At 40.3% G+C, this 15883-nt stretch overlaps 2 protein-coding genes across 2 annotated transcripts; both read right to left on the bottom strand.

Moving 5' to 3' along the window:
• On the bottom strand, positions 1-6228 carry htr3a (5-hydroxytryptamine (serotonin) receptor 3A). Its single transcript, XM_035178686.2, has 9 exons — positions 6159-6228; positions 5086-5249; positions 4924-4968; positions 4176-4285; positions 3909-4078; positions 3020-3180; positions 2130-2340; positions 1509-1745; positions 1-317 (listed from the first exon to the last, which is right to left on the bottom strand). The coding sequence occupies exons 1-9, from the start codon at positions 6226-6228 to the stop codon at positions 1-3; spliced, it is 1485 nt and encodes a 494-aa protein (XP_035034577.1).
• A 2165-nt stretch (positions 6229-8393) lies between these two features.
• htr3b (5-hydroxytryptamine (serotonin) receptor 3B) lies at positions 8394-15359 on the bottom strand. Its single transcript, XM_035179218.2, has 9 exons — positions 15326-15359; positions 14693-14856; positions 14413-14457; positions 13951-14060; positions 12956-13125; positions 11971-12128; positions 10473-10683; positions 10162-10371; positions 8394-8962 (listed from the first exon to the last, which is right to left on the bottom strand). The coding sequence occupies exons 1-9, from the start codon at positions 15357-15359 to the stop codon at positions 8697-8699; spliced, it is 1368 nt and encodes a 455-aa protein (XP_035035109.1). The 3' UTR covers positions 8394-8696.
• Positions 15360-15883: the final 524 nt, after the last annotated feature.

The raw sequence follows: 15883 nt of genomic DNA, 5'->3' as shown, positions 1-15883 counted from the left end.
TCAGGCAACCTGCCACACCGACCACAGTGTGCCCAGTGTGATGCTGTACGCCACCACGGCCACCAGGTAGACCCTGAAGAGCAGCACGTCCAGCACGTAGCCCACCTGCAGCCACTCCTTGGCCACTTCCCGGCACCTGTCCCTCTTCTCCAGGAAGTGGCGTATGGCGGTCACCTCGTGCAGGATGTTGTCCATGACGGGGGGTGTGGGGTCCCGGGAGGGAGGAAGGCCGAGTCCCAGCAGAGCGCCCTCCCTGTCGTGCTGGCTGAGCCTCTGGCCGATCTCACAGGTGTGGTGGTGGTGGTGGGTGCACCGGGCTGCAGGAAGGGACAAGGACTCATTTCATTATTGAAAGTTTGCAGTTTTTCATCGAGGTAGAACGAGGTACTTTAGAGGTTAAAGCAAAGGTCAAGGATTGTTTTAGATTACTGACTTCCCATGAAGAAATGATACTGATATTAATGTTGCAAGAAAAATCTAACTAACTAACCCTAAAAGCCAATGTTCATCATTTCCAACCATGAAGAGAAAATATCAAGATGAAAACCATCAACAACCCTAACCAGTGTTTTTGTGTTGTGTGTATTGATTGAAGATTTTAGCGCCTAATTATCTTTCGTATTTTAGCTCTTGTTTTTTATTATCTTATCACTTTATACTAAACTTAAAGATGTATTTATGTATTATATATATTATATATTTTAACCTGCCACCTGATTTAATTCGACCAGCACTTTCTTAAATATAAATTCTGTAAATTACTTATCATTGTTATTTAATGTTAATAATTAAAGACCAGAAGACCAGAAGCCCTAACCCTAAGTACTGCTGCTCCCCTCCCCGGTGCTGGTGGTCCTTTTAACCAACCCCCACCCCCTTTAATTAACCAACTATGGTCTTAATAAGGAACATTTTAAGTGTTTCTAACCCATTTAGTCCCCCTGTGCCCCCAGTAGCCCTCATTTAAGGTGCTATGCCTTAACTCAAACCTAACCCCTAACCCAAACCCCTAATCCAACCCCAAAACAAACTAATTAGACAGGGATGTTTCCACCAATCAGTGGTGGGAGGACAGGGAATAGAAACAAGTTTCCCTGCGGTAGAGAGGGCAACTCCCCCGCTGAGCTATCTAACCAATTACATCTACCCCACACATAAACCCAATCAGATTACCAGAGGGGCTGTCCGGGGCAGTAAGCCTGTGCACAGAAACACGCTGGTGATTCCGTCTAACCCTAACGCTAAATAAAAAGGAACTAATTCAATTAGAGGGAGAGTTTTCCTGCTCGGACTATCTGGAGAGATAAGCCGTGGTGTGAAAAATGGGGACTTGAACCTATTCTGTGGGAGGGACAGCTCAGACGGTCCACTGCTGAACGATATTGAACACTGAGATCTACCCCACACATGGGCCACCTCCTTCATGAGGTTTTTAATGCATCTAATTCTAAACTACATCTCCTCTTTCATGGCACAAGATATAACCCCAACTGGGACTTGGACCTTACCCGTCCCATAGCTGTTGTCCTTGTAGTGCTCCAGGTCGGAGGCCTGCGACGACAGTCTGGAGCAGAGGCGGTGCTTCTTGTGGATGCAGAACAGGACCGGGGCTCTTTCCAGCACAAGGTACTTCAGCCAGTGCGGCACGGGGGGCTGCAGGTCCTGCTTGTGGACCAGACGCACGATCAGCACGGTTTCAGTCAGGCTGATGACCAGGAGGGCCATGCAGACCACGAAGTACACACCTACGTGGCAGGTGAGACGAGAGAAGGTGTTTGATGAGGATCCAATCGAGGAAATTCGTTAAAAGAAAATAGAAATTGGTGTGAACAACATAATTTTCACTTCTAAACAACTTGATGGGGCTGGATGTTATCGCCTTGATGGTTTGCACTGGGTCCCAGTCCAGTTTTTTTGGCCAGGGAGGTTATTTTTTCATCTGCTTTTGTTTAATAGTGAGGAGGATTACACAAAAACTACCCAACCGATTTGCACGACATTTTGCATCAGACCCGTAGAGTAATTGCTGCTCATATGTTTAAATAAACTTTGACACGAAAGTGGGCCCTCTTTGCAGAAATCCTGTTCTCAATTTAACCTGCTGATGAACACCAACAGGTCCCAGTCACCTATCAGCGGGGTTCCAATGGCAGTGGCAGGCAGAGTGTCTGATACGATGATGAGGAAGACGGAGTAGCCCAGCAGCAGAGTGATCTTGAAGGAGACTCGCTCTCCGCTGTCTGGTGGCAGATAGAAACCAACAATGTCCATCACCATCAAGAAGATACTGGGCAGCAGCAGGTTCACAGTGTAGAAGAGCGGCCGCCGCCGGATCACCACCTGGGAAATGTAGTTTGAAGTCGAGTCAGAAGTCAGGACACAGTAAGTGAGGTGAGTCTGACACTATTCAACATAATGTATCAATGGTTTCAGCCATAAAGAGGATTTTCTGATACCAGAGTTCTCCAGAAATCATTTGTGACGATATAACACAAGTTCTGGTTTCACCTTTTATGCTAAGCTATGCTAACCACATACTAACTTTTATTAACAGCTATTAACATACAAATGTGAGACTGATATCAGTCTTCACATATTCGTATACCAAAGAAAGCAAATAAGCAGATTTTTAAGACAATTGAAAAAGCTATTGAGCACCTGTTGAGTAACATATTGATTAAAAAAGACAGTAAAGAACAATACATATTTATTTGTTTTGTAAAAATTATACCATAGACTGTAAATAAAGATGAACGACACACCTCCACTTCCTCCAGTTGTGCATAACGGGAGCTACCATATGCAATTATGATTCATTCTCAGCTCTGGATATTGGCTTTTCATGACTATGTCCTATCCGCTAACATGGAGGAGGAAGGGTCTCTGACCTGTACCGCATCCAGCCACCAGGGGTGATCAAGATCATTTGGCTTCACTTTTTGGGAGCTGACATTTCCTCCATCTTCCTGAACAGTCTGTGTTGTTTTCAATAAAAACTGCTATGATTCCATGTACTCACGTGGAACTTCATCTCGGCGTAGTAGTCGTCATTGTCCACACTGAAGATCTTGTAGTTGGACAGAATGTGCAGCAGCTCCCACTCTCCCTGGTTCATGAAGACGCTCTTGTCCTCCCTGAGCTCCTCGGGGCTTCGCATCAGGGTGATGTTGATGTCGTCAACTACGGATCGAACACAATGTCGGGAGCAGCGTGAGACGGAGTTACCCTCTGACCAGCGCTTTGCTCATCTCGACGGGAGATGGACGGATGCACAGAACACAACGGTTGTTCTACTCAAGTCTTGATGAGAGGAGTTCAGGAGAGGGTCGGACGTTATTTCCCAACGAGGGGAGATTTAGTTTTTAACCAAATTACATCAAAAGTCGCATAATGACTAAAGATCCCGCTGGTCTGACTCTGGAGGTTTACCTGGCATAGATTTGTGTCGGCCTTATTCTGTAGGTTTGTCCATTTTTATCAATTATACTAGAATTGTGTAGACAAAAAAACGTTTGAATGGTTGATCTTTATGATTTAAATGAAATATAAATACATAAAACATAAAATATAATTCGATAAAATCTATAGTTCAAAATTAATTTGATTTGGCAATTTGTTCATAATAGATAAATGAATTATTCCATAATTTATACCAAAATCTGTTTATACATTATTGTGCAGATGGGAATAACAGGTCAGCTGATTATGAAGATATTAGAGTTTGTGGCTTGAAAGATTGAACATCTACAGTTTAAAAAGTCCAAAATGATTTCTAATGCAGTCCAGTAATGTCTAATGGGATTATTTTTTATTTTACTTTGGAAGGATTTTTAAAACGGATTATTAATAATAATGGAAAATGTCCTGTATGACATCCTGCACAGGTTTATAATATGACAGTGTCTTACTGGTGTGCAGCCAGCTCTGGAAGGTGAGGCTGCACTTCTGCACGTCGAAGGGGAAGTTGTAGATGTTGAGCGTGCAGGCTGTGACGACCTGGATGGGTTTGTAGTTGCGCACCAGTCCCTCGTGTGTCACGTAGACATAAGGAATGTCCGGAGACTTCCCCACGTCCACGCTGCAGGTTCGGAGACAGAGAGGACAGCAAGGTGTGTGAGGGACCAGAGGAAGACATGAGGACAAGTGAAGGTAGAAAAACCAGAAGCAGCTCTTACAACTCATTGATGAGGATGTCAGGAACCCACACGTTAGCAGTGGGTAAAGACACTTGTTTGACTTCATCAAAATCTTCTGGGTTCCAGACCAGGAATTCATCTGTCCACGACTAAAATATTCAAGAGAGGAAATAAGTCAGTCAAAGACAATTCTTCAGACAATATGATTTATTTAAAATAAGCTTTAAAGATAGATAAAATATGGAGGAAAAATATCAAAAACTGTAATGACTCATCTACTAAAACCAATGAATTAGTAACCTGAAGTTTGTCATTATGAATTAATGAACTGTTTAATTTCTCGTTACCTCAGAAATTTATATTGTCACTTTAAATCTACCTGTGAAAAGTTTTGAGAACAGATTTGCAAAAAGGCTTTTTGTGCCAAATAAAGCAGATATTGAGCTGTTGTGTGTTCATTTATAACTTTCTGCAGTAATTAATAAATGGACCTTGGGTTTCATCCTGCCTGATGGCGGAATGTAAAAAACTACTTATAGGAATTAGACAGTTTTTATCTGCAAAGCACCTCCTCGAAAAATAAAACATTTAAGAATGTGAAGAGATGTTTATCGACTTTGGGGTTTGTGTTATTTTGTCAAATAAACAGAAATCTTGAAGGTCAATAACGCCGCAGAATCTTATAACACCGAGGTCATGCTGATGAGTTTTTATTCCTTAAATTAAAGTGGCTCTGTTTGAGTGTTTATGGAGGAAACTAAGTGGACATTATAGATTTTTCTCTTACTTGTCTGTACCACACGTACGTCGTCAGAACCTGGTTCTTCTCATCCTGAGGAAAACAAAAACAAACGATAGATAGTTTTCGAGGTCGTCAGTTATATACTGAAGATGCCATATTGTATTTATTGATCATTTAAGGAGCAGGTTAGTGGATGATTGGACTCACCACGTTCAGGATAGAGTAAACCATCAGGTCTATGGCGACGATAGTGGACGTCCTCCAGTCTTTCACTGGTCTCACTCCTTTCTTGTAGCCCCCACTCAGGAACTCGGACAGCCGCACCAGGGTGGCGTTGGCAAATCGTCCGGTGCTGCCGCCCTGTCTCTTAACTGAAAATTAATAAATAATAAAATAATAAAGTTAATTCTAATGTCTGCCAATTTAATGTAAATTTTAAATGAAACAGGAATATCTTTTCAAATAAAATAATCACTTTCATTCAAGCAAGATTATATATATATTATGCCATTTTATTTAAAGATAAAACTTTCAAAAGCTTTAAAGGTTGCATGTGTTTGTGTGTATGTTTGTCGATTTGTCAGAGTAAACAATACAGATTAATAAATGTCAAAAATCTATATTTTGAAGTTATGGCCTTATGATCTAAAAATAAAATCATTTAATTACTTATAAGCTACATTATCACAATAACATATACAATTGAAACCTAAGTAAATATATATTTTAATATACTATCTAATGTCTTATTGTACCTGCTGACAGCAGTGATCTTAAAAAGGTAAATTAGTCTTTAAGACTAATACATTTTGATGTGATTCCACATTACCACATCAATCAATGTAAAGTAAGTCATATTAAAAATCATCACTTTCAGAACATCTTAGATTTCATATTATGTCTTATCACTAGAAAAAGAAAATAGTTTGACCAACTTAAGAAATCCCTTTAATTGGTAACACACAAATAATTTAAGTTGAATTTATCATTTATGTCAATAAAACTTTAATTTGAACAAACTTAATAAATGTGTGTTATTAATTGAGGTATTTTTTAAGTTGGTCCAACAATTATCTTTTTTTCACTGTAATACCTATATGATTTTTCCCAAATGGCTGAAATGATATTGTGTATTAATAAATTTAATTTAAAATAAACCTGTCAGATAAAATAATAATCTCTATGACTCTCAAATAGAGTTGGAAGCCCGTCGTCCGGCTGCCGGCTTGTGTTGACAGGTACATATCTGAAGCACACATGTAAAACAGAGGCAGCTGTACCTGTGCAGGCTCGTGCTGCTCCTTGGATCAGGAGGAAAACCAGCGTCGTCCAGGCTGATGAGAGCCTCATGCTGCCAGTTCACCGGTGTGTTTCTCCTCCCGCTGTGGAAATCTGCCTGCTGCTCTGATGGAAGGCCTCGGGACGCCTGACACCGCCGGGCTCCATGTCCGTCCACTATATCCATCAGTTCAGCCACATCCAGCAGCAAAACCTTGTTAGTGTCACTCAGCCCATTAGAGGGTTTTGCATGCGCTCTGACGCCACCCCTCCCCGTTCAATACAGACACAGCTGCCAGATAAATGGAGCTGATAGACTGAAGGAAGAAAGGCCAGTGGGACTCTATCGTGGATCATATCGGAGTAATTCTATTGATCAAGTCATACGCGGACATCAGGACGGTATGATGTGATGATTATCAGTTATCAGTCAGAGTGTCAACTCACTTACAGAGAACAAAGTCTCTGCATTTAATATCCTTCATCACATAAACTCCACAGTGACCGTGGTCTTCTTTACTCGCCTTCACACTGAGATCCAACAAATGGAAGTTCAATCTGCCAATATTAATAATAAAATACCTTATTTAAATTTAAATTTGCCAGTTGGGTGTGTATGATGGATTAAACAACTTTTAAATCATTATGGCAAATTAATGTGTCCAAAATCAAAATATTACCTCTGCTGACAAATACACAAGATGGCCAAAAGTATGTAGACACAATGGACGTAAGTATGACAAAGCTTAGAATTTGGATTATGGAACCTGGCTGCAGGTATTTGCTCGCACACGGGTTCAACGTTGATGTTGTGCGATGATTTCTCCACTGCAGTCGTGTCACTTGATGGTGGTGCTGGGTGAGATTGAGGTCAGGGTTATGTTCAGGTATCTCCTCCCAATCCAGTACAAAACCAGCATCTCTAAAACTGCTGCTTTTCAGTTTTTCAGATAAACTGAAAAAAGATTTTCCCTGTGGGCTGAGAAACTTCTCTCTCTTTCCAAGTTCATATGAAATGAGGATGAAATAGAAACTAAAGTTTGTACTTTTATATTTCGGTATAGTTTCCACTCTTGTTGTATGTGTCTACATCTTCCATCAAAATAAGAAAGCAGGATATGCACCAATCAGACAGGACCAGCCTCACTTCAGGCAATGATGCAGCTCTTCTGTCTATGCCAAAACAAATGTGGGCTTTTATTGGCAAACATACGGTGCTGTAGGCAACGTGTAATCTGGACGTGGCCCAGGTGGTAAATTGTGAATTCAGCCCAAATATCACAAAACAAATTGAGGCCACCTTTGGCACCATTGGTGTACATCCGGTCTTGCTTTGGCTCACTTGTGGTCCAGATCTGGCAAACAGGACGTGGACCGCCATCATTCTAAGTGGGTTTCGATGGATAACAGTGTGGCAGTGTGGGCCACATGTTGGCAAAACCCTTCTGCTATGTGGTAACTGGTTGAAAAAAGATCCTTTAAAATGTAAGATGTAATGTTGAATGATAAATTTATCCAAAGCAAACAAGCAGAGCAGCTGCATTCTGTTTATTTCCAATTGAAAATTCTTGATTTCTTTAATTCTTCATTACTAAATTCATGCCTTAGATTGGATTGTGGAGAACACAACGTAACCAGCTCTGAGTTGGCACATTTTCCGACGTCTTGGTGGAGAAGATGTAACAGAGACAGAAACAAGACACTGACTAAACTTTAATCCTCAGCGCTGTTGCATAACATCATGTAACCAGATCCACTCGCAGAAGAGACTCGCAATTACTGGGAAAATCGCATTAATATGGATCTTTCCGCCGGTAAGTTTTGTGTGACGCACTTTTGATATTCTTATCACGAGTATTAGGAAAGCCCACAGGGAGCAGAGCCACAGCAGCTGAGCTCTGAATGGGCTGTATTGATCTATTATGTGGCAGCAGGATGGAGATTAAAGTATGAATACAATATTATAACATCACACCGGCACTGAGGCTTTTCTCCAGGGAGCTGCTTTATTATCCTAGTATCGTCGCTCACATCACCACTGTCTGGAAAACATGATAACACTCCCTGTGTAATAATGTCTCTGTGAAACTATGAGGCAGCTGTGTAGTGGAATATCTGTGGAGAAAATACAAACAGAATATTTAACGATAGTTGTAGTTTTAGACAGATTGAAATTCATTTTTGAACTTGTAGCAAACACTTAAATCGATCAAAAACTTAAAAGCTGTAGATCTGGGAACAATTTATTATTTATTTATTAATTTGGAGAGCAACATACAACATACAACATACAACAGACTGCATATATTTCAATTCAGACAATCGTTTGTGCAACAGAAATCAAATATGACCACTTCTTGACGTGTATTTTAAATACAGTGCAGTTTAGTTTCATTGCATTTTTAATACATATGAAATAATCCACTCTTTCTCCTTTTGAAGCTCTGCAGCTGGAATCTCTGTAAATATGCCAAACACCATAAATCCAGACGCACTGTCCAGTATTTAAAGGATCAATAAGTCTCTGAGCGTGTGTTGGTTCAGGCAAAGCTCCAGGTGGCCCAGAGCAGCAGCAGAGTGGCAGTGTACACGGTCAGAACCAACAGGTAGAGACGGAACAGCAGGCGGTCGAGCTTGGAACAGAGGGCCAGCCAATCAGCCTGGGCCGAAGACTCGATGTCCTCCTGAGACAAAGCCAAGCGGAGGGACACCAGTTCCTGGAGGAGCCACTCCGGCCCAGAGGGAGCTTCCTGGATTTCAGTCAGAGACAACAAATCCCCGTCCAGCGAGTGATCCAGCTCGTAATCTATAGAAGATCAACAAATCGGACTTCAGACATAAGCAATTAATGTGGACTGATGTTTCTAGATAGATGTGAGCAATCAAAACCAATCAGGAGGGAAATTAGGGAATCAAGGAGGTTGGAAGTATAGAGGCAGTGAGAGGGCGACAGTTACAACCCCGACTGGTGAGATACTGCAAGGCCAAACAGTTTAATACACAAACCCAGTATTGTTACCTCCACCATAGAGGTTATGTTTTCTTTGCTGTTTATCTTTCTGTCAGCAGGATTTATTGATTCTTGGTGAGAGGTTGGGGTATCGGCCAAGGTTGAACCCATTCACCTTTAGAGCTGATACAATTAAGGGGGTGGATGCAGGATTTATTCATTTTTTCACTTTCTTTACACTCTCCAAGTGTTCTTAGTTTTTAATGAAATTTCGTTTCATTTTAGAACATTGTGGGTTTGTCTGTGTATCTGATGCACAAATCTAGAATATAGCTAAAGTTTGGCAAGATTTCTGATAAAGAATAATCGTACATTTAGTGTGTTACCTATCTATATCTGAATAATGTCCTATGGTCCCTATGACGGTGTTAGAGACATTTTTTGTTTATTGCAAATTATTTATCAGAAATTTGGTGAGTTGATGTAAATTCTTTGAATTTATGGTTTGAATTAAGTTTCTCAATAATCATTTTGGATTTTTTGTGATGAATCAAATGATGATCATCTATTATGGAAAGAAGGGATGGTACAGAGTGTGTTTTTGTCTCTGACCTCACATCTACAAATGTTATGTTAGCCTGAGTTATGCTTGTGATTTGGATTGTTGAACATGTGAGTTAAGAATTGGAGCCCTGGTAATGTGGCACAACGAGAAAAGAACCGAGCAAGACAGACACACAGTTTGTTGGTGTTCAGGTTTGTTTGTTGGAAATGGAAAATCTTTAAAAGATTGTGTAAAATGTTATTGGCCGTCCATGATCCATATTTAATATGACGTCATTATATAGATTTTCTCACAGCACAACCGAACTCTGGCTGACTTCCGGCGTCCATGTCCCTGTCATCTCCATCACAGAGGCTGAGTATCTATTATGTGTAGAACTATAACTTCATTCACCCTTGACTCCACTGAGCACCTTTGATTTGATGAAGCCATACTTTTAAACTCCCTGTCAGCCGGACATTAATAAAAATCCCAGTCTGAGCTTGTTTACCTGCAGACGTGTTGATGTGGTCGAGGGTTTTGATGGAGGTGAAGGCGCTCTCAGTGAAGCTGGGACCACCTGAGCCGTACTTGTCCAGCAGGCAGGCGGACACCGACATTTGTCTGACCTCCTTCTCGCTGTGGTGGAACAGCTTCACCACCAGAATGGATTTGATGAGGCTGAGCATCAGCATGGCCATGCACACCACGAAGAACACACCTGAGTAGAGAGGGGAGGGGGAAGACATGATAAAGACCAATAAACAAAGTAAAGCATTATTGATAAGATGGTTTTCTGATAGAACCATAATTAAAACCCACCTATGAGAGGAGTGGTGAGGGCAGACGAGGGCAGGTCGTCCGTCAGGTTGACTCTGAACACGGTGTATCCCAGCAGAATGCTGATCTTGAAGGCGATGCGTACACCACTGTCCAGAGGAAGATAGAAGCTCATCACATCCACCAACATGAGGAAGATGCTGGGGATGAGGAGGCCCACCACATACAGCAGGGGGCGCCGGCGGATCAGAACCTGAAGGAGAGATAAGGTCAGAGACACTTTGAGAGACTGATGGCCGAAGGTGTGAGGCTATGTTTTTATTTAACCACTGATTCACTAGTTTCTGAAAAACAGTTCAGTCTCTCATCGTGCAGCTGTTTCTTATGATATCCATCTAAAGTCAACTCTGACGTCATTTTCAGCTTTGAAACTTTTTTGTCTATTTGTGATGACACGACACAGATAAAATACAACACATCATGCAAAATATAAATGATATAAACATGTAAATAATGTATGTGTATATTCTTAGACCTGCATTTGCATTATTACAAATGTCAGTGTGATTTTAAATTAGGTTTTCTTACCTCTAGCACTGAATCTAATTCTATCCACCATTACCACAGACAAACTTCCAATATTTTATTTTATTTCTATTCATTTACAGATTTAAGATTGTTCTAACTTTACTCTGCTTGTACTGTCCGTCAATAATCTTTGTATCATATGCAATTTTAAAACATTTTTAAAAAATGTGATGATTTTCCAATTTGTATGTCATGTATGCATAAATGTTTATACATATTGATATTATTATTCTATTGTTATATATATATATATATTTTACATATTCTTTCACTTTTTTAATTATTTTCTCATTTGTTTGCTTTATTGAACTTTATTGAAAGCTCAATAAACATAAAGTTGAAACTAAGGAATAGCATGTGCATGGTGTTAATTGCATTATGTGGTGTAATATATAAACATATGCATATGATGTACTCTTACTAAATTACCACTAACAAAATCCCAATGAGCCATTACACTCGTGCACCGTTACCGAGAAGCCTCCTTGGGTCCTGGAGCTGAATAAATAAACCTCCCTGAGCTCCACCTGCACTGGGCTATGAGGCCGTTTTCCTCGCCCCCACACACCACGTACAAGAAGTCCATTGATCAGGCAGCCGCTGAGACAGTCTCATTATGGAGGCTCACCCTCCCCTGTCTATCAGCCCCTCTCTCTCTCTCTGTTTCTGTTTCTTTTCCTGCCAGAAACAGCCTCCGCCTCATCATTTGGCGTTAGCCCACCAGTCCGATCCATGGAGGTCACGGCCAGTTGCTCTGTGCTTTGCAATTCGAGGGGTTGAGGGGGTGGAACCCACAGAGGGCTCACCCACCGATGAACAATCACACTTTAGTTACTCACTCACTAGGAGTGGCTTGTTGGAGAGCACCACAATTACACACATTAGGATTTGATTAAAGTAACGTTTCTCCATCATGCCCTTACAAATGCAGGCCTGCACAACTGAGACGTACATTGAACTGGATGTGTGCGTAGTCCGTCTGGTCCTGGTGGATTTGCCAGTAGCGTGAAGGGACAGACAGCAGTTCCCACTCTCCGTCATTCATGAACTCCCCCTGATCATGAGCGATGGACTCTGCACTCCTCCACAGAGTCAGGTCTATCTCCTTCACTGCAGAGGGAGAGATGTCGAAGGGGTTAAAAACAAAAAGATGCAGGGTAAACTAGGTTGATCACTTTTGTTGCCAGGCAGGATTTGTGTGTCTGGTTTCCTGCCAGATACTGCAGTGTTCCTCATACCGGTCAGGGTTAGGGTTAGCTTCTTACTTTGCTGTAGCTCCTGATGACCCCTGCTGATTTAGCAGTGTCATTTACGTCTTAATCTTTAACCAAATTCATGACAACTGACTAAAATAGAATGAAAGAAGAAAACCATTGACAAAAACAAGCTCCTGTAAGGTTCGGGGTGATTCTTTTTCATTTTCACCCCTGTCCATTTATTTGTTGGTTGGTTGGTCGGTTGGTTGGTTGCATTGTGAAAAACGGTGTCACAGATTTGTATTTAACTTGGTGAGAGGATGAGAGACGGGGCAAGAAAAGAGCCCATTGGATTTTAGCATGGATCCGAACAAAACGGCAGATCCAGGAATTTTTGTAACATTGCCTGATTGGGCTTTTTTTACATTTTCCAGCTCCCAGGGAATTATTCGTGGATCTTGACCAACAAATTAGCAATATTTGGGGGAATGATATCTATGAGTGTGCAATTTGGTGAGGATCCAAATAGAAATCGGGATCTAGTCAATTTAATTGTGGTTTCATGGGGGCCTTGGAGGAGGTAAGCTCTCAAAATGAGAACCAGAACAAATCAAATACTTCAATCCAACAAATAAATAAAAATGGGATCCTAGTTTAACCATTGCAGGTGTGAAAACTCTGCTTTGCAAACATAGAGACATGTAACCTGAATGTGTTTTCCATCACTAATTCCACACAGACCTGAGTGAAGCCAGCTGCGGAAGGTGAGGCTGCAGTTCTGCTTGTCGAACGGAAAGGCGTACATCTCAATGCTGCAGGCCAGCACCACCTGCATGGGTCGGTAGTTCTTCACCGAGCCAGAGGAGTTGACGTAGACGTAGGGGATCGGTGGGGACTTCCCAGCGTTCACACTGGGGACACACAAGGAGGGGGTAAAATGAGACGTGGAAAACAAGCTGGAATATGAGACACGTCAGAATCACCTTGATGTCAAGTTGATGTCCTAACATAACTGTAACGGCCATTTTGGAATCATGACTTTGTGTTTATTACAGGCGACTTTAGGACAGTTCACATTTAACTGATTTGTGGATTATTTTTTAGTAAGATTTTATTTAACAGAAAGTATATTTACAAAAGAAAACGGATGAGGCAATTTCTTATATTAAAATTTTCCATCGATTTAATTAAAAATATATAATTAATTAAAAAGGAAAAGACTTTTGCATGTGATTGAGCCTTTTAGTCGACTTAACTGTTTCATAGTGATTTATTTTGTTATTTATCAACTTGTAAAGACTTAAATCACAGCAAATAATATTTTAAAGTATGTGACATCTGCTGATGCTCATTTATTTTATGTTTAAACATATAATATAACATTTTTTTACGGATAAACTTTGGTGTCGCACAAACTATTTTGATGCTGACCACTTGAAAGTGTCTGACAGTAAAGTTAAGGATGATTTGTATTGTGAAGTCAAGGCACATAGCAGAGCTGTCTTTTTTTACTTGTTGCTAATATTCTGAACACATTTTGTTTAGGCCTATATAATAAAAACTAACTGAGTGTAGTAGTTTAGTTGCCTGAATCCTGATGTCTAGTCTTATTTGTACACCCAGGAAAACTTGTTTCTAACTTTAAATCATACTAAGGATTCAGTGTTTAGTGCTTTTGCCATTAGGACTGGGTAAAACAGATGAGTGCTGAAAGGTTCACGTCACTAGTTTCTTACAATTCACTAACGATCACGTCAGGTATCCAGATCGCATCAGACGACAGAGAGATCTCGTTGATGCCATCAAACTCTTCTGGATCCCAGACCAGGAACTCATCAATCCAGGTCTGTAAACAACACAAGACATGTGTGCAGGAAAATATTAATATATAGTATATTCAAAGAGAACAAAATTACAAACGATATTATAAACTACAATGTATTCCTCTCAATATTGCATGATTGACAAAAAGTCACATTCACAAAACTTGTAAATAGCCATTAATAATAACCAATTCACATACGATATTATACGTTTACAGTGTTAATTCAAAGAAAAATAATCAGCAGAACTCAACTAGCTGTTTTTCATTACAATTATAAAAACATATACGATAAAATGTGGCTTTTATAGAGGAGTTAAATGGTTGTTTTTCTCAGGATTATGAAGAATGAAATGAGAGATGAGGGGCCACATACCTGTCTGTACCAAATACTAATAGTAATGCTCTGTCTCTTTCCATCCTGGGTAAAAAGAGAAAAATAGACCTTTTGTTATAGATCAAGGCCACGAAATGAAGCAGTTTGACTTAATTCCTCTTACAGTCAAAGTTGTGAGGTGCAACAAGACAAGACGGTACAACTTTCAATACAACACAAAAATTTGTTTTGCTCCTTGCGTTAATTCAAAGATATTAGGTTTTCCTGACAAGTGGAAGAGAAAGCGTAAGGTTCTAGAAGTACTGATGTCCTGAAGTACCACATCGAGGACAGACTGCAGAATGAGGTCTATGGACACGGTGGTAGCACTGGTCCAGTTGTGGACCGGCCGAACTCCGCAGTCGTATTTCTTCAGGAGGGTCCTGGTGAGCTGGTTGAGAGCCGAGCGCTTCGGCTTCTCTGGCACACATTCACACAGATGAGCTGCAGGACAAAGTTCAATTACCGACAAGTCGCAGATGAAGGAAGTTTCTCAATGCAATGCAATCCATAAAGATGGTAAACAAACTTTAATAAAATGGTGGATGTAAGGATTCATGTATCAAATTTCTGGGAAGCCAGATCTAAATAAACTTGTATTTTGATATTAAATTGTAAAGACTGTGTAAGGTAAAATAAACTTTATATAGTTTTATGATTCTACAACTTTTTATGCAATAATATGAATCTATGAATCATTTTTCTTTAAGAATGCATTAATTACTACCTGTACATGCATTTGATTACGTTTAATTATGGTAAAGAAAAATAATAGATTAAATAAAAATAAATATTTTTCAAAAACACCACAATAACATCATTTGAGAAGCATTTCACAGAAATCTGTGGAACAAAACCCTGCAGGTGATAAATATTTCATACCAGGAAATATATCAATGAGGAAGCATCTTACCTGAGAACAGCAGCATGAGCCAAACCAGAGACATGAGGCTTTAGAAAAAAATTCCAGGTGTTTTCCAGGTGTCACATGCACACGTCTGATATGTTTACACAAAGAAAATCCCCAGTTTCATCGAACAGGTTCAGCAGAAGCAGCAGCGAGCGTAGGGACATTACAATGGCCGGAGCAGCACAGAGACTTTGGTTGCACTGATATTGATTTCCCACTTCTCCCAAGTAATGTGATACGTAAATTAATGAAACTCGCTGGACAGGGAACTCCCTAAAGGTTTGTTTAGTGCCTGTTTATTGCTTCATTGTGGAGGATTATCTCGTGTTGTAAAGGTGATTTTAAGACACCGAAGAGAGCAAGTTGGGATTAAATTCATTCTTCACTGTGGAATTTACACACAGATCCTGATGTAGACTAATGAAGATACTGGTGTGAAAGAAATAAAGTCCAGTTTGTAACATGAATGTTCCTGAATGAGATGCTGAAAGTCTTTAAATGGCCTTTCCTGCATTAGGTACATTATATATACAAGGTCGTGTTGTGATGAGGTTAGATGTG

Source organism: Hippoglossus stenolepis, chromosome 15, assembly GCF_022539355.2.
Source record: "Hippoglossus stenolepis isolate QCI-W04-F060 chromosome 15, HSTE1.2, whole genome shotgun sequence".
NCBI lineage: Eukaryota > Metazoa > Chordata > Actinopteri > Pleuronectiformes > Pleuronectidae > Hippoglossus > Hippoglossus stenolepis.
The sequence above is the reverse complement of the archived record's forward strand: the minus strand, read 5'-3'. Positions and strand labels throughout refer to the sequence as shown.

Excerpts from the sequence above, each read along its gene's own strand:
- htr3a (XM_035178686.2), bottom strand. The coding sequence starts at position 6,228 with ATGAGGCTCTCATCAGCCTGGACGACGCTGGTTTTCCTCCTGATCCAA. Across the intron at positions 2,341-3,019 it reads ACGCCGAGATGAAGTTCCAC|GTGGTGATCCGGCGGCGGCC; the intron begins GTGAGTACATGG and ends TACATTTCCCAG. Across the intron at positions 1,746-2,129 it reads CATTGGAACCCCGCTGATAG|GTGTGTACTTCGTGGTCTGC; the intron begins GTGACTGGGACC and ends CCTGCCACGTAG.
- htr3b (XM_035179218.2), bottom strand. The coding sequence starts at position 15,359 with ATGTCTCTGGTTTGGCTCATGCTGCTGTTCTCAG. Across the intron at positions 13,126-13,950 it reads GACGTGATCGTTAGTGAATT|TGTGAACGCTGGGAAGTCCC; the intron begins GTAAGAAACTAG and ends GTGTGTCCCCAG. Across the intron at positions 10,372-10,472 it reads CCTCACCACTCCTCTCATAG|GTGTGTTCTTCGTGGTGTGC; the intron begins GTGGGTTTTAAT and ends CTCTCTACTCAG.